Source organism: Hippocampus bargibanti, linkage group LG05, assembly GCF_051943395.1.
Source record: "Hippocampus bargibanti isolate YZ-2025 linkage group LG05, ASM5194339v1, whole genome shotgun sequence".
Classification (NCBI taxonomy): domain Eukaryota; kingdom Metazoa; phylum Chordata; class Actinopteri; order Syngnathiformes; family Syngnathidae; genus Hippocampus; species Hippocampus bargibanti.
In genome coordinates, this window is record NC_142738.1 from 4,526,989 (window position 1) to 4,548,599 (window position 21,611).

Below are 21,611 nucleotides of genomic sequence, written 5' to 3' on the forward strand. Positions count from 1 at the left end.
AACACAGATCTTTTTTTTTAATCAATCAAATCGGTTCAAACGGAATATATAATTAACAATATTATTATATATAATTAAGAATAATGTGTCAAGAAACAATGTATTTGGAAATGAAATGTATCTGTGTTTATATGAATGTGTGAAGTGAGCTATCAAAATGGCGTTATGAGTTAGGTTAGCTCCATCCTTCGTTTGTCCAATTTCCCTTCCATAAACAAGTTAATTTAAAAAGAGCATATGTACACTACATTTTTCACAGCCTTTATATTGAAACTGAGTGAGTGAAGCATTGGGTCCTTTGTTTTCAGGAAATACAACAAATGTATCACTTACTACTGCATTCCAATTAGTTAGTTCAGATATGGTCTGGGTGATGAAATGGCTAATGTTGTAAAGAGCCTGTTATACGATAAAAGACTGAAATTAACATCAATTAATTTACAATCTAGAATGACTCTAAAAACATTTTTATTGCACAAACCACCCATCATCACAAATGAAGTATGGTCGGCTCATCATTACATGTAAACTACATAGACCACTGCTACCATCTTATTTGGAATGAAAACTACTTAAACTATAATGGAGACTCATTATGAATCAATGATATCCTTCCCGTCACTTTCAAAGTTGCTTTTCGCCGTTTCATCCGGCTGCTCTGGATTTTCTGGCTCCTCGGTATCTAAGTGAAAAAAGTACACACTTAGAATGTTTTTTTTTAAATGTATTACAGTGAAAGAGTGTCACCTAATTTGCTTGCAGGGATCTCTCCATTTGGATGGATGGTCTTGCCTGGCTTTTGTTCTCGTGCTGTGTTGTCTTTATTCAGCTTGCTATTGAAACAAAGATAATCTATTTTTAAGCGGTTATTTATGGGTTTTTAAAGTTTCTCATGCACGTCTAAATTTTGAGTCTCCGCATTCCATTTTTGTAATATGAAAAAAAAATTGACCATGACAGCTTTTCACCGCAAAAAAAGCATCTAAGATAATGTAATGTAAAAATTGTAACTTTTCAGGAGACCCCCCCGAAAAGATTAATTTTCAACACTTTCCAGTCATTTGTAAAAATATTGACATCATAAATAACAATTGTAATCAATAAATGTGTGAATATCATGCCACCTAAACTCATTTTCTTACCCTTTTGCCGATTATATCGTACATTTTAATTCACCAAAATGGATGAAAAATAACAAGGTGTGGTTGAACATTTTGGTCTCGGTTGGCCCCGCCTTCACGTCGCAATCAAGTTAGCTCCATTAAGTGTCTCCACATTTTTTTAATTTAATATTTTTAATTTGGGGAGGAAAAAGAAATACATGGCGGTACTTTCTATCACATCATATCTTTTACAAAATATTTTAGCTGTATTATGAAAATACAGATTCCAACTTAAAGTAACGGTCTGCATTGAAATGAATGGAAATGCTATTAATCCGTTCCAGCTTCCCAAAATATAACAACAAATGTTAAACGGCATAAATAAATTTAAAAACATTATTTATTAAAAAAAATACATGAATAAGATTGTTAAATAGAATGTCAAGAATCAAAGTTTGTACTTGATGTTTTCCCCTTGCCATTATGATTTTTATAACTAGCTAGCTACCTAGCTGGCTCTCTATTTGCTATCTATTAGCTATCTGGCTGGCTCGTTAGCTATCTAACTGGCTATCTACCTATTTAAAATTGCATTTTCTGTGTAGCTCTCTCTCTCTTGTTTCTATTTATATTTGTATTTTATTTATTGCCATTGTATTTGTGATTATATTTTATTTATTCGAGTACCTATGCTTGTCTGTGACTGTAAAGTGTCCTTGAGAGCTTTGAAAGGCGCTTGAGAGTTTTGAAAGGCTCTTAGAAATGAAATGGATTATTATTATTATTAAAATGTAATATATTATGATGATGATGATGATGATGATGATGATGATGATGATGATATTATTATACGGCTACCAAAATAGATGTCTATTTATTAGCTATCTATTGGCTATCTATTAGCTAGCTACCTTTCTATCTATTTGAGTTACTTCCGGGTTGAGTGAAAGCCGGCGCGTGTGGCTGCCGCTGCTCACCCACAGAAAAACTTACCCTGTGGCTGAAAAGTGACCTTGAGAGTTTTGAAAGGCGCTTATAAATGAAATTTATTATTATTATTATTATTATTATTATTATTATTATTATTATTAGTAGTAGTAGTAGTAGTAAACTTCAAATGAGAGTGACGTTCGTGGAAAAAAAAATACAAATAAATTCATACTTGATTTCCTCTGTGAGGTCTGTGTCTGCCTCTGTGTCGTCAGCAATGTTAGACGTAACCGCCTGAAAATAACACAAGAGATGCACCCACCATTTCAGTTCAAAAACATTAAATATTCCAAATGTTGTTGACTAGATATTTGCTATTACGCTGGATTTTGGGAAGCTTTCCAAAATATGCCATCGATCATTTACGTATGATAGCCACATAGTTCCTTTTTCATGATATTGAACCCTGTTATTAGCCAAATGCGGGCCGTGGTCAATTTTCATCTGGCCCCTGGCCTCCGTTATAAAATCAGTAACGTCTGGCCTGCTGTGCAATGAATACATTGGGCAGTAGCGCTGTAACCTGTGTGTGCTAAGTGCTGCCATCTAGAGGCTCAATTAAGAATAGAAAAATAGGATATGAGTAAATGACTTAATGAGCCACCCCAATTTTCTAAAATGGCGATTTTCTATTTTGTTATTCTACAATGCTAATGTTCTATTTTTTATATTAAAATGCTGAGTTTTTATTTTTTATACTCTAAATTGGAGATTTTATTTTTAATTTTTTTTTTAAATTCTAAAATGGCAATTTTCGATTTTTTTTTACATTTTAAAATGGTGATTTTCTATTTTTAATGCTCTAAAATGACATTTTTCTATTTTTAAAATTTTAAATGGCAATTTTCTATTTTTTTATGTGTTTAATGTTTATTTATATATTTTTTTTTTAATCCTAAAATGGCAACAATCAACAAAAGCTATCGATTTGCTATCGAACTAGCTAGCTGGCTAACTAGCTAGCTATTTGCCATCTATTCGCTATCTAACTTGCTTGCTACCTATCTAACTATCTATTTGCTATCTATTCACTATCTAACTAGCTAGCTAACTAGCTATTAGTTATCTATTAGCCATCAAGCTAGCTTTCTATCATTTTGAGTTATTCCGGGTTGAGTGAATGCTGGCGCATATGGCTGCCGCTGCTCACCCGCGGAAAAACTTTCTGTCACTGTAAAGTTACCTTGAGAGTTTTGAAAGGTGCTTAGAAATGAAATGGATTATTATTATTATTATTATTATTATTATTATTATTATTATTATTATTATTATTATTATTATTATTATTATTATTATTATTATTATAAAAGAACAATTACTTCTATTCAATTGTTACAAATAAAAGTTAATATTAAAAAGTGTCAAGTTAACTCATTCACTGTCATTCTCAAATTTATTCGGGAATTGAAAAGCATGACGTGGTACGACATTCCCGAATTTGTTTGGGTTTTGGTTTTTCTTGCAGGGAGGGGTGCGGATAAAGCTCCGGTCAGACCTCCCACGAGTGGGCAGCAATTGCCTTTTGTACAGCCACCCCCATTTCAAGCTCAGATAACTCCAGACCCAAATAATTTTTTTCTGATGAAAGAAGACAATCTAAGGTTTCTAATGCTGCATTGAATGTTTATGTATTCCTAAAACTCAATATTCTGTGGGTCCTGCAATTTGAGTGAAAACGACAAAAACCCTGGCATTGGAGTGGACACACATTTGCACACCGTCTGGCAGTGAATGAGTTAAATATAGGTTTGTTTTTGTACATAAATGGTTTGGTTGCCCCAAATCTCTTTTACAGATGAAGAGAGACAAAACCACAAGTAACTTCCTCACCGGTCCAAATACTTCAGCAGTACACAATATAATTTCCACGTACTTTATATGTATGAGACAGACTTTCAGGATTGGCGTTCTTCAGTGCAATGCACTGCTGCTCCAGACTACCAACTTTACGCTGAGGAAATAAAGACATAAAAACGGGTGTGAATCACAACTCAATGGCAACTGGAGTGACTCAACTCATTAACATCATTAAAGGACAACCGACGCCATTTTTTGTGTCCTGACATCAGAAAAACGTTTTATAGCATCTAAAATACCCAAAACACGCAGTAGGATATTTTTATTCAAATGCAAAACACCAATAAAAATGACTTAAAGTGTCCAAAATCTGCAAAAAAATGAGCTGCGAATTGGGCATTTTCAGAAAGTCCCGCCCCCTGTTTGTGACGTCACGACAAGACGTCTTGCATTGCTGGAGAATCAAAACAATGTCTTCAGATTCGGAGAATATGCTTTCTTGTTACACATCTAGTTATGAATATGATTCAAATAGTTCTGAAGAGGAAAGCATACATGTTTGCAATCGATTAAATAATTTATTTGGGGCATTTTGAGGCAACATTGGGGGACAATCTCTCACAAAAAAAGAGGCACAAAATGGCGACATCTTGTGGCCAACTCCGTTTCCACAGGCTGATAAATTCTTAAATAGCGCTTGGACGCCCTCTGGCGGCTTTTGGTTGCAACACGAGGTCCCCAGACCAAACAACTACAGCAAAATACATTGACGTGATGGGAGGACAATGCGACAATGCGTCCTTTTCACGGTCAGTGGGTGGTCCTTTCGTGACGTCACGTACGGACTCGTCACCACCTCAAAAACAAGACTGAATATTCAGCATGAGTGTTAAAACGTAAAATATAGCTATATGCGGTGGAATCTTGTTAAAATACGCTCAGTAGAAGTCATTTGAAGCCATTTTACAAATCATGGACACAACTTGTCCGGAGACATCGGTTGTCCTTTAAGTGAATGAAGCAACATCATGATGAGATTGACACTTTTCAAATTTTAATGTAACTGTACCGAATCTGTGTGTACCTTTAATTTCGGCAGGTCGATGTTAGCTTGCGCAAGCTGTAGACGTAGCTCCAGATTCTCCGAGGCGAGCTTGAGGTTCTCTTTCTTGAGGCATTCGTCGCTTAGCGAGGGATCTTCAGCATCTTTCTTTGGCAACTGAAGTGAACGCAACATCCAAATGAGCAAAGACTCGGGGGAATAAACGCAAAAAAAAAAACAACAACAACTCACAGGCGGTGATGTTGAAGACTGGTTCGAAATGCGCTTTTCTAAAGATCGCAGTCTTTCCTCCAGGGATTGTTTTTTTTCATCGGTCTCCACAGGGGGGTGTGTCCTTAAAAATGATTATTTTTCAATATTTTCACGGTTAGCAAAACACGAGTGGGGCACACCAGAGAAAATCAGTAAAAAGTTAGAAATTTGTGAAATGCTTTGCATTTGGAAGAGTAACACCGTAATAGTCTAAGAGCGCATTTATTAACTCATTCACGTACATTCCCAAAATGTATTCGGGAATTGAAAAAATGACAGATTTTTTTTTTTATATTCTAAAATGGCGATTTTTAATTTTTAAATATGAAAAGTGCATTTTTTTAACTCATTCACTGCTATTCCTGAATTTATTTGTCTATCTATCTATCTATCTATCTATCTATCTATCTATCTATCTATCTATCTATCTATCTATCTATCTATCTATCTATCTATCTATCTATCTATCTATCTATCTATCTATCTATCTATCTATCTATCCATATCTCTCTCTCTCTTGATCTATCTATCTATCTATCTATCTATCTATCTATCTATCTATCTATCTATCTATCTATCTATCTATCTATCTATCTATCTATCTATCTATCTATCTATCTATCTATCTATCTATCTATCTATCTATCTATCTATCTATTTGACTATTTTTCGATCACTATCTATCTATCTATCTATCTATCTATCTATCTATCTATCTATCTATCTATCTATCTATCTATCTATCTATCTATCTATCTATCTATCTATCTATCTATCTATCTATCTATCTATCTATCTATCAATCTAGTTGACTATTTATCGATATCTATCTATATATAGCTAGCTGGCGATCTATCTATCTATCTATATATTAATAATATAATATAATATAATATAATATAATATAATATAATATAATATAATATAATATAATATATATAATATAATATATATAATATAATATTATATTATATTATATATAATAATAATATAATAATAATATACATACGTATTATAGAAGTATATAAAAGTAAAATAATGTGTTGAATGTACTCAATTTTATTTCGTTAAGCGGTTGAACAACATAAAATAGGTATTTTTTTTTTTAATGTAGCTGGATCTAGATGATTTTACATTGTGCAACCATTTGACAAAATAAAATAAGCGACAACATGAGAAGCAACAATTATCATCAAGTACAGTGTGTGTATGGTCAAAAGTGTGTTTTCCAAACATTAATTTCCCATAGGAAACCATTCAAATGAGAATAATCTGTTCCCAGGTCCCCATAAAACATAATTCTCTACTTTTAATCTTACCTTATTCGCCATATATTATGTTCTGTTTAGCTGGGTTAATAGCTTTTTGCATCAAGTGTACAGATGGCCCGTGCGAGTTATTTGTGGAGCCTGATTGATGTGATATTTTAACCTTGCAGTCTACACTCTGCCTTTGAAATATTAAAATTGAAACGAGTCCAAATGTCACTTTTTCTCTCAATTTTGTCACTCTCTGTCGTCTGCCTGTCTCTTTAATGTTTAAACCACCACCCCTCACTGCTGCGTTCTTGACCAATCACATGGTTTAACCGAAGACTGGGGGCGGGGAATAGAGGACAAAACAGTCCCCGACCATTTTCTTGTTAGGCGAACTGGCTCGTTCGCGAACGACACATTACTCATTGTGGCAGCTCAGTGTGTATCCCGAAAAATAGTTTGTATGCCAAGGTAAAATTTTCATAAATTTAATGTTTGTAAACCGAAAGGTTCGTAAGCCAAGGGGTTCCTAAACCGAGGTATCACTGTATACTGTAACCTCCAACTCACCAGGCATCCAATTGCGAACAAGCGTTTTTGTTGCTAGGATGTGATGCATACTTGGCCGCGATCTGCTGAGTCTCCTTCTCTCCTGCCCGATCAGCCGTCGTTGCTGCTCTCGCTTTGTTCTTCTTCTGTGTTGCGTTCTTCTCATGCTCCAGCCTGCGTAAACACAGTCGAATGGTTAATCAAATTGTGATTGGTCATTAGAATAAAGGTAAAAATAATGTGACCACTCTGACTTGGCATATAGGTCCTTTATAGAAATGAGCTGTCTGGACAGGAAGTAGTTTTGTTGTTCCTTTTCCTTCAGAAGAGCCTTGACCTTATCCACCCTGGCCTGCCACTTCTTTGCTTCTTCCCACTGCCCTACTTTTTCTTTACTCTGGAAAAAAAACGTTTTCTGGATGAGAAGCATAGAATATGAAGTGGAGAACGGCACAAATTATAATAAGAGGTTGAGGATCAGTGTTGGGAACAATGGTGATAATAGTTTTGGATTTTTTTACTTATTTCCTTTTCACTTTTATTTTGGAAATTCAGTGGAAATTTTGGTTTTTAAAGCATGGTTTTTTTTGTATATGCTTTTAGTTTTTATTAGTTTTAGTATTAGCTTTTATATGTTCAGAGTAAATGTTGAATGCAGGATAATAATAAAAAAACATGACGAGATATTGTGTAATCTAGTAAATTACAAATTGAATTTGGATTTTATATTATGCCTCTATAATACCAAAATAAATAAAAAATGAACCTCAAAAGATCATACATAGAGATGAAAATGAAGGATATTTTGACTATCAGTTCTATTAATATAGCATTATTATTATTATTATTATTTTATTACCATTAGTTTTACAAATGCACGATGTACCTCAGTAATTTTTATTTTTTAAGCATTTGTTTGTATTATGCAAACGATTTTTTTTCCCAATAACAGTTGTCACATACCAAAATAAAAAAATAAAATGACTCTTATCTGATCCTACAGAGATTAAAATGGGGGACATTATTATTATTATTATTATTATTATTATTATTATTATTATTATTATTGATGTTGTTGATATTTTATTATTATTATTATTATTATTATTATTATTATTATTATTATTATTATTATTATTATTATTATTATTATTACAAACACATGATGTCCCTCGGGTACTTTTTATTTATTTTTAAATAAATAAATAAATAAATAAATGCCAAAAGACATCGAAATGGAAATGAGGGGCATTTTTGTTATCATTTTAATTATTATTTTATCATTATCATTAGTTTTACAAACGCAAGATGTACCTCGGGTAATTTTGTATTATTTTTCTTAAGCATTTTTGTTTGTATTTTGCAAACGATTTTTTTCCAATTTCAGTTGTGATCATGATAACATTTGGTTGGGGGTGCCGATAAAGCGCTGGTAAGACCTCTGGCAATGTTTTCCCCTTCCATAAGTGGCGGAATGTCACTTTTTTCCATGTTAGCTCTTTGTTACAGCGTCATCTGTTTTTAAAGTGTGATATACTATATCAATATCTATGTATTGTATTTTGTACAGTCACCCCCAATTTCAAACTCAGATAACTCCAGACTCATATAACTTAGGAATTAACTTTTTCTGTGTGAAAGAAGAAAGTGTAAGGTTTCTAACGCCGTATTGAATGTTTATGTAGTCTTAAACTCAATATTCTGTGAGTCCTGCAATTTGAGTGACAATGACAAAAACCCTGGCACTGGAATGGACACATTCCAGCAATGAATGAGTTAATGATGTGTGAGGCACCACCCGAACATCCCGCAACGTTTACCACGCACTCCTTTACACAACCTGAGCGGGGTGAATGCGGTTCTTGAGTTGATTCTCCACCAGCATGCACTCTTTTTCTTTCTCCTCCAATTGAGTGCGGAGAGCCTTCTGAACGCAGAGGCTCTTCTGCAGCCTTTTGGTGAAGTTTTCCACCTGGACCTTCAACTTGCTGTCGTTTTTTCTCGATGAATCATTTGCCACTTCCAGTTGACTGTTCAGCTCCTCCACTTGAGCCTGCGGAGGAGATGAAGACACACATCTAACATTCTATACGGGACGGTATGTTCTTATGTAACATCTATTTGAAAACTTTTCCCATAAATAAAGCGCACTAGATTATAAGGCACATGGTCATCTTTAAAAAGAAAAAGGCTTTTATAATGTGCGGTTCATCTCTATATAAGATTTATATCACACTGTAATTGGGACATATTTGGGAATCAGCCATCTCATAATTAGATCGAATCATAAGAATTCAAATGGAATGCTTGTGAGCTTGTGTTGAATTCAAAATCTCTGAAACTACACCGACCTTGATGAATGAGAATATTCACAGGCACATCAAAAACATCCGCAATGGCAATTTGGTGACATTTGGAGCTTACTTTCAAGTCTTTGGTCTGTTTGTCAACCAACTTCTGAACATTGAGTTTCTCCTCGGTCTGTGAGGTTTTCACCACGACTTGTTGTTCCGTGGCAGACATCACTTGGGCCCGCATTCCAATGAGAACTTTGCTGAGAGCCTAGGGAAACAAAAAAAATCAGTTTTGAGTTCAACGATACCTCGGTTTACGAACCCCTTGGCTTACAAACTTTTCGGTTTACGAACATTACATTTATGAAAATGTTACCTTGGCAAACGAACTATTTTTGGGGATACACACGGAGCTGCCACAATGATTGATGTGAGCGTTCGCGAACGAGCCGCTCTCCTAACAAGAAATGGTGGCCGACTGTTTTGTTCTCTATTCCCCGCACCCAGTCTTCGGTTAAAGCCACGTGATTAAAGAGACAGGCAGACAGAGACAGCGTGAGAAAACACACACGAAAGGGAGAGGACAGAGCTTGAAACAAAAAAAACAAAAGTGAAAAAAAAAAACAAAAGTAAAATGGTGAGAAAATGGATAGAAAACAGTGAAATTTGGACTTGTTTCAACTTTGATAGTTTAAAAGCAGAGTGTAGACTGGAAGGTTAAAATATCACATCAATCAGGCTACACACATAACCTGCACAAGTCATCTGTACACTTGATGCAAAAAGCTATCAACCCAGCTAAACAGATCACAATTGATGAAGAACTAGATACAATTATCACAGAGAAAGCACCTCCAAGGGATCATTCCTCAAGATGGTGAAAGAAGAAGGCTACGTTCCTCATCACGTGTTTAATGCCGATGAAACCGGCCACTCCATTCCATCAAGCCATCAACGACCATCACAAAGGTAAATAAAACAACTTTATAATACAGTACTGTTTATTTAATTAATTATAATACCATAGCACATTTATTATACATAAAATAAGGTATACTTTGTGTATTTTTAAGGCTTATAAAATTATAAAGTAGAAAATTATGTTTTATGGGGACCTGGGAACGGATTATTCTCATTTTAATGGTTTCCTATGGGAAATTCATTTTTGGGATACACACTTTTCGCCTCACACAGTCTGTCTGGCAACCCATTAAGTTCGTAAGCCAAGGTATCACTGTACTGAGAAGGAGAACCTTGATCTGTTTCTCTTTGTGGACCAGTTGCAGCTTGAGGCTTTCCACCATGTTCTTCAAAGTGTTACTTGCGGATGTCACGGTTGCCTCTTTTTGGTTCTCCAACTCGTTCTGGAGGGAGTCCACTTCCTTCTTCAGGTCTGCAATTTGGCTCGTATGATCTTTGGTCTCAAAATTCACGTCATCTAACTCCACCGCGTGAGACCTCTTGAGCCTTCGTCAAATGTAACAAGTTAGCACGTGTAAGCTATTTTCGAGAAGAGAGAGAAAATCAAAAGAAACAATCACCTGGAGATCTCATCTGCGTGCTTTTTGGCTTGTATTTCCACAGTTGCCTTGTGTCGTTCCGATTCAGCAGTGACCATCTTCAGCTTCCTGTTAACCGATGCGAGCAGAACGTCCTGTTCGGCTACCATCTGCTCCAACTCGCTCGCGCGATCCAGATGTTTGGTCGCCGGGGCGCAGATGTTGGGATTCTTCATCGCTTCCTTCGGCAGGGAAGCAAACGGGGAACACGTTTGGTTATAAAGCATCACTGGGCTCACTCAGAAGCATCCCTACGATTTGAGAAGCAACAATTATCATCAAGTACAGTGATATATCGGCTTAGGAAGTTAATTGGTTCCCAGAAAGTGTGTCTAAAGCGAAAAGTGTGTATTACAAATATTAATTTCCCATAGGAACCCATTAAAATGAGAATAATCCGTTCCCAGGTCCCCATAAGACAAATTTCAACTAAATAAGCCTTAAAACTACACACAATATACATTATTTTATGTACAGTAAAGTCTCGTTATATCGATATCGGTTATATCGATAGCACCGCTTATTACGATACTATTTCTATGAACGCAAGGAGAAAATTACATGCGCGCAGGGTCGGATATATCGATAGTCCCGGTTATATCGATATTTTTTCGGACTGCCGAGAATATCGATATAACGAGACTTTACTGTATAATAAATGTGCTATGGTATTATAATTCAAGAATTAAACTGTACTGTATTATAAAGTCGTTTTATTTACCTTTGTGATGGTCGCATAAAGTGTCTCAAGGAGCTCTTGGTTGTACATCTTGGAAGTTGTGACATTGCAACAGCAACAGATGCAGGCAGACATCCTAGAAACTTCATTAATAGCTGGTTCCCTTGCTTGTATGTTCTCTTCAAATTGTACAGATGGCTTGTGTGGGTTATTTGTGGAGCCTGATTGATCTGATATTTTAACCTTGCAGTCTACACTACACTCTTATTATTATTAAATAATAATTAATTATTAAAATAATAATAATAATAATAATAATAATAATAATAATAATAATTCATTTAATTTCTAAGCGCCTTTCAAAACTCTCAAGGCCACTTTACAGTCACAGGATATTTTGTCCGCGGGTGAGCAGCGGCAGCCACACGCGCCAGCGTTCACTCAACCCGAAAGTAACTCAAATAGATAGAAAGCTAGCTTGCTCGCCAATAAATAGGTAATAGCTATCTAGCTAGCTCAACCCGCAAGTAACTCCAATAGATTGTCAGTCATGATGATTTTCAAAAAGTAAGAATCAGTATACCGCTGCTTGTCGTTTGAGCCGTTCCAGGGCTATATTGTTATTGGAGTCCAACTTGTGATACAGAATCTTCATCTCCTCTGCATGCGTTTTTATCATCTCTTCTTGATCCTGATGACATCAGCAAAAAAATAGAACACCATTTGTATTATGTCAACGCTTATCTCAGTTTAAAGGACAACCGACGCCTTCGGACAAATTGTGTCCATAATTTGTAAAATCACTTCAAATGACTTCTACTGAGCATATTTTACAAAGATTCCACCGCACGTATCTACATTTTACGTTTTAAGACAAGCGCTGAATATTCAGGAAGTCTTATTTTTGAATTGGTGACGATTCCTGACGTGACGTCACGGAGGGAACGCCCCTGACCGAGAAAGCGACACACAATGCATTTTGGGTACTTTGTTTGGTCTGAAAACTTCGTATTGATCCGTGTTGGTGGCGAAATTAGAAGGAAAACACATAAATAACGCAATGGGGAATCGTTGTGTGTTGCACAAAGACTACTATTTGATACTAGTTGACACAAATTCCCAGCAGACAAATCAGCCCATTTCCAACGGAGCTTGGGCGCCATCTTGTGCATTTTCTGGGACGCTACATTGGAGTCCTAACGGCTCGAATTGATCCGGAAGGACTTCTTTAATCGATTGCAAACATTTATGCTTTCCTCTTCAGAACTATTTGAATCATATTCATAACTGGATGGGTAACAAGAAAGCATCTTCTCCGAATCTGAAGCCATTGTTTTGATTTTAGAGCAAGGCAAAGACGTCCTGGCATGACATCACAAACAAGGGGGCGGCACCTTCTGAAACTCGCCATTTTCTGGCTCATCTTGAAGTAGTTTTGGGACACTTAAACTCATTTTTATTGATGTTTTGCATTTGACTAAAAATATCAGCCTGCATGTTTTGGATATTTTAGATGCTCTAAACCAAGGGTGTTAAAGTCATTTTTTGCCGCGGGCCACATTGTAGTTATGGTTTCCTCTCGAGGGCCGTTATGAATTTGGGGAACCCATTAGAATGTTTAAATCCCTTCAAATATTACATATAGAGCACACAGCAAATTAATGAATAACTCGTTTTCAAATCTGAAGTCAAGAAGAATGACTTTTATTGTGGTTGACATCCAAAAATATGAAATTTTGGCTCAGATTTTAGCAATCATCATCGAATTTAACAAGTTTGATTTGCTTTCGCGGGCCGAAAAAAAATGATGTGGCGGGCCGGATTTGGCCCGCGGGCCTTGACTTTGACACCTGTGGTCTAAAACATTTTTCTGATGTCAGTTAGGGAACAAAAAAATGGTTTCAGTTGTCCTTTAAAAATCACCCAGTGTAGATACCGCGTACAATTTGGTGAGTCAAGGTTAGGGAAAACAGAGTGAGGCTAAGCAATGAAAAATTGTCAATCAAGTCGAACTGGTACTATTTGTATCAAATGTACCTTTCCCACTTGAGTCAGTTGGTTCTGGTACTTTTTAATGATGTCTTCTTTATTGTTCAGTCGACTTTGGAGATCTTTGATGGACTTGTGCACCAGCTTCAGGGCAGACTGATTGTTTGCTTCTTGGCTGGACTTCTCTGTGAGTTTCTAGGTGGAAAATGTCACTTATAAGCTTTAAAAAAAATAGGTTATGCATGAAAATATTTTCTCTTTCACCCATTTGTGAAAATGCATCATCATGATGTTCTAGTTCGATGAATTAATTTAGTAACCGCCCTCATAGAGAACATTTTTGCAGTTAATTCCTAAATTATATGGGTCTGGAGTTATATGAGCTTGAAATGGGGGTGGCTGTACAAAATACAATGCAATACATACATATTGGTTGATGTAGCGCTTTAACAACAGCTGAAGCTGTAACAAAGCGCTGCACTCTTGTGGAAGGTAAAAAAAATTGTCAGAGGTCATGACTAGCGCTTTATCGGCACCCAAACAAGAAAAAAATAAACCAGAACAAATTTGGGAATGGCGCGCTACGTCATATTTTCAATTCCCGAATCAATTCGTGAATGGCAGTGAGTGATTTAGGGGCAATATGTCAAATTGATCAATCGGCCATGTCACCCTCATAACTCCAATGCCAACTGCTAGCACGTTAGCATTCGATCAACGGAACAAATAGTTCCCAAATTTGGGAATGGCACTCTACGTCACATTTTCAATTCCTGAATAAATTTGGTAATGGCAGTGAATGAGTTAAAATATATATCGTTTTGAGCAATGTAGCGGCGGAGCTATTTGCCTTTTGCAATGTGTCCACTGCATTCACTACATGCGCAAATCTGCCCACTAATTGAAATATCAAAGTTAAAGTCAGCTTTATTGTCAAATATGCTAATATGCATGGCATACAGCACACATGAAATTACTATCCTATCGGACCCAGCGTGCAAGGCAGTTATAATGACTTTGACAAACATAATAAACACGAAAACGCCAATTTGCCGGGATAGAGAGGAGCCGGCTGCCGCCATCTTGGGAAAAAAAAAACACAAGTATGCATGAAGTGCTTTACGGTCACGTGAGGAAGTTATCCCTAACGTCAGTCTAATTTTAGCAAGAAATTGGGGGCGTGCTACAATTTCTGATCGTTAGATCTCTGGATCTTTGATTAAAAACAATTCATAGTTAAAGTCACCTGGGAACCATTTTAAAATGTTGATTCATGGCAGATAAAAATGAGTCATGTCATACCTCTTCCAAACATCTGTTGGCTTCCTTCATCTCTTGAAGCCTCTGCTCCTGATTATCAAACTTCCTCCTGGACCTTCTGTTCTCCTGTTCGGCTTTTGTCTTCTCCTGAATGAGCTTTACGTGCTCCTCTTGGAGGCTCGCCACTATGTCACTGACAAACACCCTCAGGTTATGCTAAGAGAGAACAGCCAGCGGTCAAAATGGTGGTTCATAACTCATAAGGTTCAAATATTGTCATGGGTCAATTGTTGTTTGGATAGCTGCTTTCGCTAAGCAACGTGACTATTTACAAAAGCAGCGCATATTGCCAACTTAGCAACCGTTGGGGGGTAAATCAGTTCTCAAAGCTTTTTTTGGTATCATGAGAGGCAATTTGCTTGATGGTAGTGGTGAGGTTGGTGGTGTGGGTATCCCTTATATATTTATTTATTCATTTATTTATTTGTGTATATATTTATGTATTTATTTATTTGAGTATGTATTTATTTGTGTACTGTATTTATTTACGTTTGTTTGAGTATTTATTTATTTGTGTACTGTATTTATTTATGTATGTATGTATTTATTTATTTGTATATTTATTTGTGTATTTATTTGTGTATGTATTTGTGTATTTATTTGTGTATTTGTGTATTTATTTATTTATTTATTTATGTATTTATTTATTTATTTATTTTTTTATTTGTGTACTGTATTTATTTATGTATTTATTTATGTATTTATTTGTGTTTTATTTATTTATTTGAGTATTTATTTATTTGTGTACTGTATTTATTTATTTACGTTTTTTTGAGTATTTATTTATTTGTGTACTGTATTTATTTATGTATTTATTTATTTGTATATTTATTTGTGTATTTATTTGTGTATGTATTTGTGTATTTATTTGTGTATTTGTTTCTTTATTTGTTTATTTATTTATTTATTTATTTATTTATTTGAGTATTTATTTATTTGTGTACTGTATTTATTTGTGTATTTATTTGTGTATTTATTTATTTATTTAGTTAGTTATTCATTTATTTATTATTTCTTCATTCATTCTTTTTAGCGGTGGAAAGGTTTCTTCAGCAGTCATCTGTACTTCTTTGAAGGTGTCGGATTATTCGGTCCTCATCCGAAGTGCTTCATCAATGGACTAAAGTTGTGCTGGTTACTTTGGCCCTATATAATAATAATAATAATATTTTATTTATAAGTTCTTTTCAAAACTCTCAAGGTCACTTTACAGTCACAGGATAAGTTTTTCTGTGGGTGAGCAGCGGCAGCCACACGCGCCAGCGTTCACTCAACCTGGAATAACTCAAATAAATAGAAATCTAGCTAGCTAGCTAATATATAGCTACTTGATAGCTATAGGGCTTGAACAACAGCTGAAGCTGAATCCCGAATGGCTCTGATAGGTCCTTGCTCTAAGGTTGGGGTAGCAGTGAACTACTCCCTAAAGCTAATCTGATTACTTCTTTTGTTCTGTCTGATTACCTCTAATGTACTATGCCGCCTGGCTCTGATTGCCCCATTACCTCTGATGTCACCTCATCGGCATGACTAAGCTTACGTCTGTTGTAATTCATTTTATTCATTCATTTTGTATTTATTCAGTCATTTTTCATTCATTCATTCATTCATTCATTCATTCATTCATTCGTACATTGATTCGTTCGTTCGTTCGTTCGTTCGTTCGTTCGTTCGTTCTATTCTATTCTATTCTATTCTATTCATTCATTCATTCATTCATTCATTTATTTATTTATTTTGGGGAGAAACGGGAGATTTAGACCATACAGTCAACTCCATGCCATATTGGTCCTTACATTGGTCAGCCTTTCCAGACTGGGGATGGCCGTGGTGTCTTTGGTCTTCAAGGCCTGGAGGACGTCTTTAAGTGCGGCCTCCAGGTCATCTTTCTCTTGGGAGAGCTGGTCCACTTTTAAGGCAAAACACAAAGGAGAAGACTATATGAGCCTTGCATGTATATATTGGATGATTGCATCAGGACAGATCGTATAGAACCGTTGTTGGTGTAAAATTGTCAGTGGGAAGCAGTAATGGACAATGTAGGCCATATGTCAGCCAATCCTCCATGAAGGGTCTCCAGCTTGGTCCAGAATGCTGCTGCTCGCCTCATGACTGGTACTCGTAAGAGGGAGCATACAACCCCTACTCTGGCATCCCGTCACTGGCTCCCTATACATTTTAGAGTTCTTTTCAAGATCTTATTATGCCTTCAAATTCTGAGCTCATTCACCCCTAAACACCTTCCCGACGCGTCAGGTCTGCTGACCAGACATTATCCGATGTGCCAAAAACTAAACGGAGGCTCAGAGGGGATGGAGTCTTTTCCGATACTGGTCCCACTCTGGAATGACCTGCCACTGAATATTCAGCAAGCCCCCTCGCTGCCCATCTTTAAAACCCGTCTGGAGAACCCGTCTGGAGAACTGGAAAGTCCTCCAAGTTCCAGTCCCGGAAACTCTTTCATTTGAATGCCTTGCATGTAAAATTTCCGGACCCTCTCCCACAATCATTACCCCAACATATACCGTGCACATGTAATTGTTCTCGAGGACTTTAACATACACATGGACAATTCCGTTCTTCCCCTCACCAAAGACTTCACTACTTCACTTTACAGCTTTGGTCTGCATCAATTCTCTGACTTCCCGACCTACTTAAAAGGCCACACTCTGGATCTCATTTGCTGTGCAACCTGCGATTGGCTGTCAGGCAGTTCAGGGTGTCCCCTGCCTACTGCCCAAAGATAGAAGGGATGGGCTCAGGCACACCGACGACCGTCGTAAGGGTAAGTGGATCAGAAAATGGATAGGAGGATGTGTAAAAGGTTGGTAAAAGGAACCAAAATGGAGGATAACAGCTGTAATTACATTTCAACTGGAACTGGGTCTTGGTGAGTTCTGCCTCCTTCTTTGACACCGCCATGGCTTCTTCCCAAATTTGACGTTTGTTTAGTTCTGCCTCCTTCTTTGACGCCGCCGTCGCTTCTTCCCAAATTTGACGTTTGTTGAGGTCTGCCTCCTTCTTTGACACTGCCATCGCTTCTTCCCAAATTTTGCGTTTGTTGAGTTCTGCCTCCTTCTTTGACGCCGCCGTCGCTTCTTCCCAAATTTGACGTTTGTTGACTTCTGCCTCCTTTTTTGATGCCGTCATTGCCTCTTCCCAAATTTGACGTTTGTTGACTTCTGCCTCTTTCTTTGACACCGCCCTAGCTTCTTCCCAAATTTGACGTTTGTTGACTTCTGCCTCCTTCTTTGAGACTGCCCTTGCCTCTTCCCAAATTTGACGTTTGTTGAGTTCTGCCTCTTTCTTTGACACCGCCCTCGCTTCTTCCCAAATTTGACGTTTGTTGACTTCTGCCTCCGTCATTGCCTCTTCCCAAATTTGACGTTTGTTGACTTCTGCCTCTTTCTTTGACACCGCCCTTGCTTCTTCCCAAATTTGACGTTTGTTGACTTCTGCCTCTTTCTTTGACACCGCCCTCGCTTCTTCCCAAATTTGACGTTTGTTGAGTTCTGCCTCTCTCTTTGACAGAGTCACGGTTTCTTCCCTATCTTGAGACCTGTCGAGTTCTTCGTCCCTCTTTGACACAGCGACCGTTTCATCCCTGACTTGACGCTTGTTGACTTCTACCTCCCTTTTTGACACGGTCACTGGTTCTTCCCAAATTTGCCGTTTGTTGAGTTTTTTGGCCCGAGACACGTTCATCGGTTCTTCTCTAACTTGACGCCAATTGAGTTGTTCATCCCTTGACGGGTTCATCGGTTCTTCTCCAACTTGACGCCAATTGAGTTTTTCATCTCTTGATTGGTTCAACGGTTTTTCCCTATCTTGACGCTTGTTGACTTCTGCCTTCTTCTTTCTTTCTGTCACGGCGTCTTCCCAAACGTTGAGTTTTTCCTCCCTCCTTGACACAGTCACGTCTTCTTCCCCATCTTGAGACTCATGGACTTCATCCTCGCTTGACACGTTAATCGGTTCTTCCCAAAATTGACGCTTGTTGACTTTTGCTTCTTTCTTTGCCACGATCACGGCGTCTTCCCTAATTTGACGTTTCTTGAGTACTTCCTCCTTTGACACGTTTTTCGCTTCTTCCCTATTTTGACGCTGATAGAGTTCGGCCTCCCTCTTTGACATGGTCATGGCTTCTTCCTTATCTTGATGCTTGTTGACTTCATCCTCGCTTGACACGGTAATCGGTTCTTCCCAAAATTGACGCCTGTTGACTTTTGCTTCCTTCTTTGACACGATCACGGCGTCTTCCCTAATTTGGCGTTTCTTGAGTTCTTCCTCCTTTGACATGGTCATGGATTCTTCCCTATCTTGACGCTTGTTGACTACATCCTCCCTTGACACTTTAGTCGGATCTTCCCAACGTTGACGCTTGCTGAGTTTTTCCTCCTTTGACACAGTCATGGCGTCTTCCCTGTCTTGATCTTCATTGAGTTCTTCCTCCTCTGACGTGCTGATCGCTTCTTCCCAAAGTTGACGCTTGCGGTGTTTTTCTTCTCTTGACACAGTCACGGCTTCTTCTCTATCTTGACGCTTATTGACTTCTGCCTCCCTCTTTGTCACCGTCACCGGTTCTTCCCGAACTTCACCCTGAAAACAGAAGATAATGCCTTTTTTTAAGTATTTGATTAATGGGACACTGTCTTTCTTTCAAATTGCAAACCTTGGATGTGGGCTCCCTGATTGTGGGTGTGGTGATTTTTTGTGTTGGATTTGGTGGCCATTTGCCAGTGTATTTGACGTTATCTTCCTCCCACATGGATGGTGGCAGATCTGAAAAGAGACAAATAATGGGTCAAGACCAAAGACAAAAAGTAAACCAAACACTTTTTATAAATGTCTAAAATCCTACAAGTAGTTTTTTTCTGAAAGAAATCGGCCCTAAAATGTCCACCTTAAACCAAAATAACAACGGCAGCACATTTAATGTGCACTTGCGCCAGAGGATCAAATGGATAGTTCAACCTTTTTGTCTGGCGAGGAGACGAACTTGTTTTTTCATCGCTAGTCGCTCCTCTTCAAGACGTTCAATCTGAACAGGAAGTTAGCGAGAACATAAGGAAAAAAATATACATAAAAAACCGCCGTGATAAATTTTGGCTTTTGCTTACCTCTTTCGTGAGGACTTTATTTTCGGATTTGTACTGTCGTTGTTTCAGACCTCTGGCTCGCCTGTACTCGATAAGGTCAATTTGCTGCCTGGGATCATAGCCTTTGAAAAGAAACAGAAGAATTGTTGTTGCAATGTGATTATAAATAAATCAATAAATAAACAAACAAGATAAATAAACACACACATATATATAAATACATAGATTAAATAAATAATTAAGTAAGTAAATAAATAAATAAATAAATGAGTGTGTTGGGAAGTAAATAAATATGTACATAAACAAATAACCCCACGAATAAACCCATAAATAAATAAATAGAATAAATAAATAAATAATAAGGTACATAAATACATACATACATATATTAGTAAGGAGGTAGGTAAGTAAATAAATATGTCAAAAAATATACACACAACTAAATAAAAATGATAAAAAAAATACATACATAAAATAATACATAAAATAAATAAACAAATAAATAAATAAATAAATAAATAGATAAATAAATAAATACACACATAAATAAATGAGTAAGGAAGTAGGTAAGTAAATAAATACACAACTAAATAAATAAATAAATAAATAAATAAATAAATCGGAAAGTTGGTAGTTATAAATATGTACATAAATAAATAACGCCATGAGTAAATAAATAAACAAATAAACAAACAAATAAATAAATAAATAAATAAATAAATAAATAAATAAATAAATAAATAATAAGGTACATAAATATATACATGCATATATTAGTAAGGAGGTAGGTAAGTAAATAAATATGTCAAAAAATATACACACAACTAAATAAAAATGATAAAAAAATAAATACATAAAATAATACATAAAATAAATAAATAAATAAATAAATAAATGAATAAATAAATAATAGATAAATAAATAAATACACACATAAATAAATTAGTAAGGAAGTAGGTAAGTAAATAAATACACACATAAATAAATAAATAAATAAATAAATAAATAAATAAATAATAGGGTAAATAAATACATAAATAAATATAGTAGTAAGGAGGTAGGTAAGTAAATAAATATGTCAAAAATATACACACAACTAAATAAAAATGATAAAAAATAAATACATAAAATAATACATAAAATAAATACATAAAATAAATAAATAAATAAATAAATAAATACACACATAAATAAATTAGTAAATAAATAGATAAATACATAAATAAATACACACATAAATAAATAAATAAATAAATAAATAGATAAATAATCAGTTATATAAAAATACATAAGTAATTAAATAAATTATTAAGGAAGTAGGTAAATAAATAAATGAGCGAACAAATGAATAAATAAATAAATAAATACATACATACATACATACATACATACATAAATAAATAAATACACTTTACCTAGTCTTTCTCGGAAGTCCTCATTTTCCTCAATGAGCTGGTTGATTGTTATGTAGGCTTGGTTGTTCTCTTTGGTCATGGCTTCTAACTCCAACTCTCTCTTTTGGATTTCAGTTTTACACTCCTCAATCTCTTCAATGGCTTCTTCCAGGCCGTAAATGCCCTGTAATACAAACCAAAGTGACCTCATCGTGTAAACATCGCCAACTAATTTCACCCAATAAGCTTTTCGCGAGAACTCCGAAA

General features: G+C 36.0%; 1 protein-coding gene across 1 annotated transcript in view; it reads right to left on the bottom strand.

Moving 5' to 3' along the window:
• Positions 1 to 451: 451 nt before the first annotated feature.
• LOC148897573 (uncharacterized) overlaps positions 452 to 21,611 on the bottom strand; it is a 30,921-nt gene continuing 9,761 nt past the window's right edge. The window contains exons 13-33 of the mRNA XM_088996145.1: positions 21,366 to 21,528; positions 19,972 to 20,072; positions 19,826 to 19,892; positions 19,524 to 19,633; positions 17,719 to 19,450; positions 16,648 to 16,760; positions 14,834 to 15,007; positions 13,580 to 13,726; positions 12,126 to 12,233; positions 10,846 to 11,045; positions 10,558 to 10,771; positions 9,435 to 9,572; positions 8,851 to 9,063; positions 7,265 to 7,407; positions 7,032 to 7,184; positions 5,185 to 5,287; positions 4,975 to 5,109; positions 3,967 to 4,044; positions 2,266 to 2,327; positions 748 to 833; positions 452 to 682 (exon numbers count right to left, since the gene is read on the bottom strand). Coding sequence (XP_088852271.1) covers positions 594 to 682; positions 748 to 833; positions 2,266 to 2,327; positions 3,967 to 4,044; positions 4,975 to 5,109; positions 5,185 to 5,287; positions 7,032 to 7,184; positions 7,265 to 7,407; positions 8,851 to 9,063; positions 9,435 to 9,572; positions 10,558 to 10,771; positions 10,846 to 11,045; positions 12,126 to 12,233; positions 13,580 to 13,726; positions 14,834 to 15,007; positions 16,648 to 16,760; positions 17,719 to 19,450; positions 19,524 to 19,633; positions 19,826 to 19,892; positions 19,972 to 20,072; positions 21,366 to 21,528 — 4,329 coding nt within the window. The 3' untranslated portion in view covers positions 452 to 593. The remainder of the gene's footprint in view (positions 683 to 747; positions 834 to 2,265; positions 2,328 to 3,966; positions 4,045 to 4,974; positions 5,110 to 5,184; positions 5,288 to 7,031; positions 7,185 to 7,264; positions 7,408 to 8,850; positions 9,064 to 9,434; positions 9,573 to 10,557; positions 10,772 to 10,845; positions 11,046 to 12,125; positions 12,234 to 13,579; positions 13,727 to 14,833; positions 15,008 to 16,647; positions 16,761 to 17,718; positions 19,451 to 19,523; positions 19,634 to 19,825; positions 19,893 to 19,971; positions 20,073 to 21,365; positions 21,529 to 21,611) is intronic.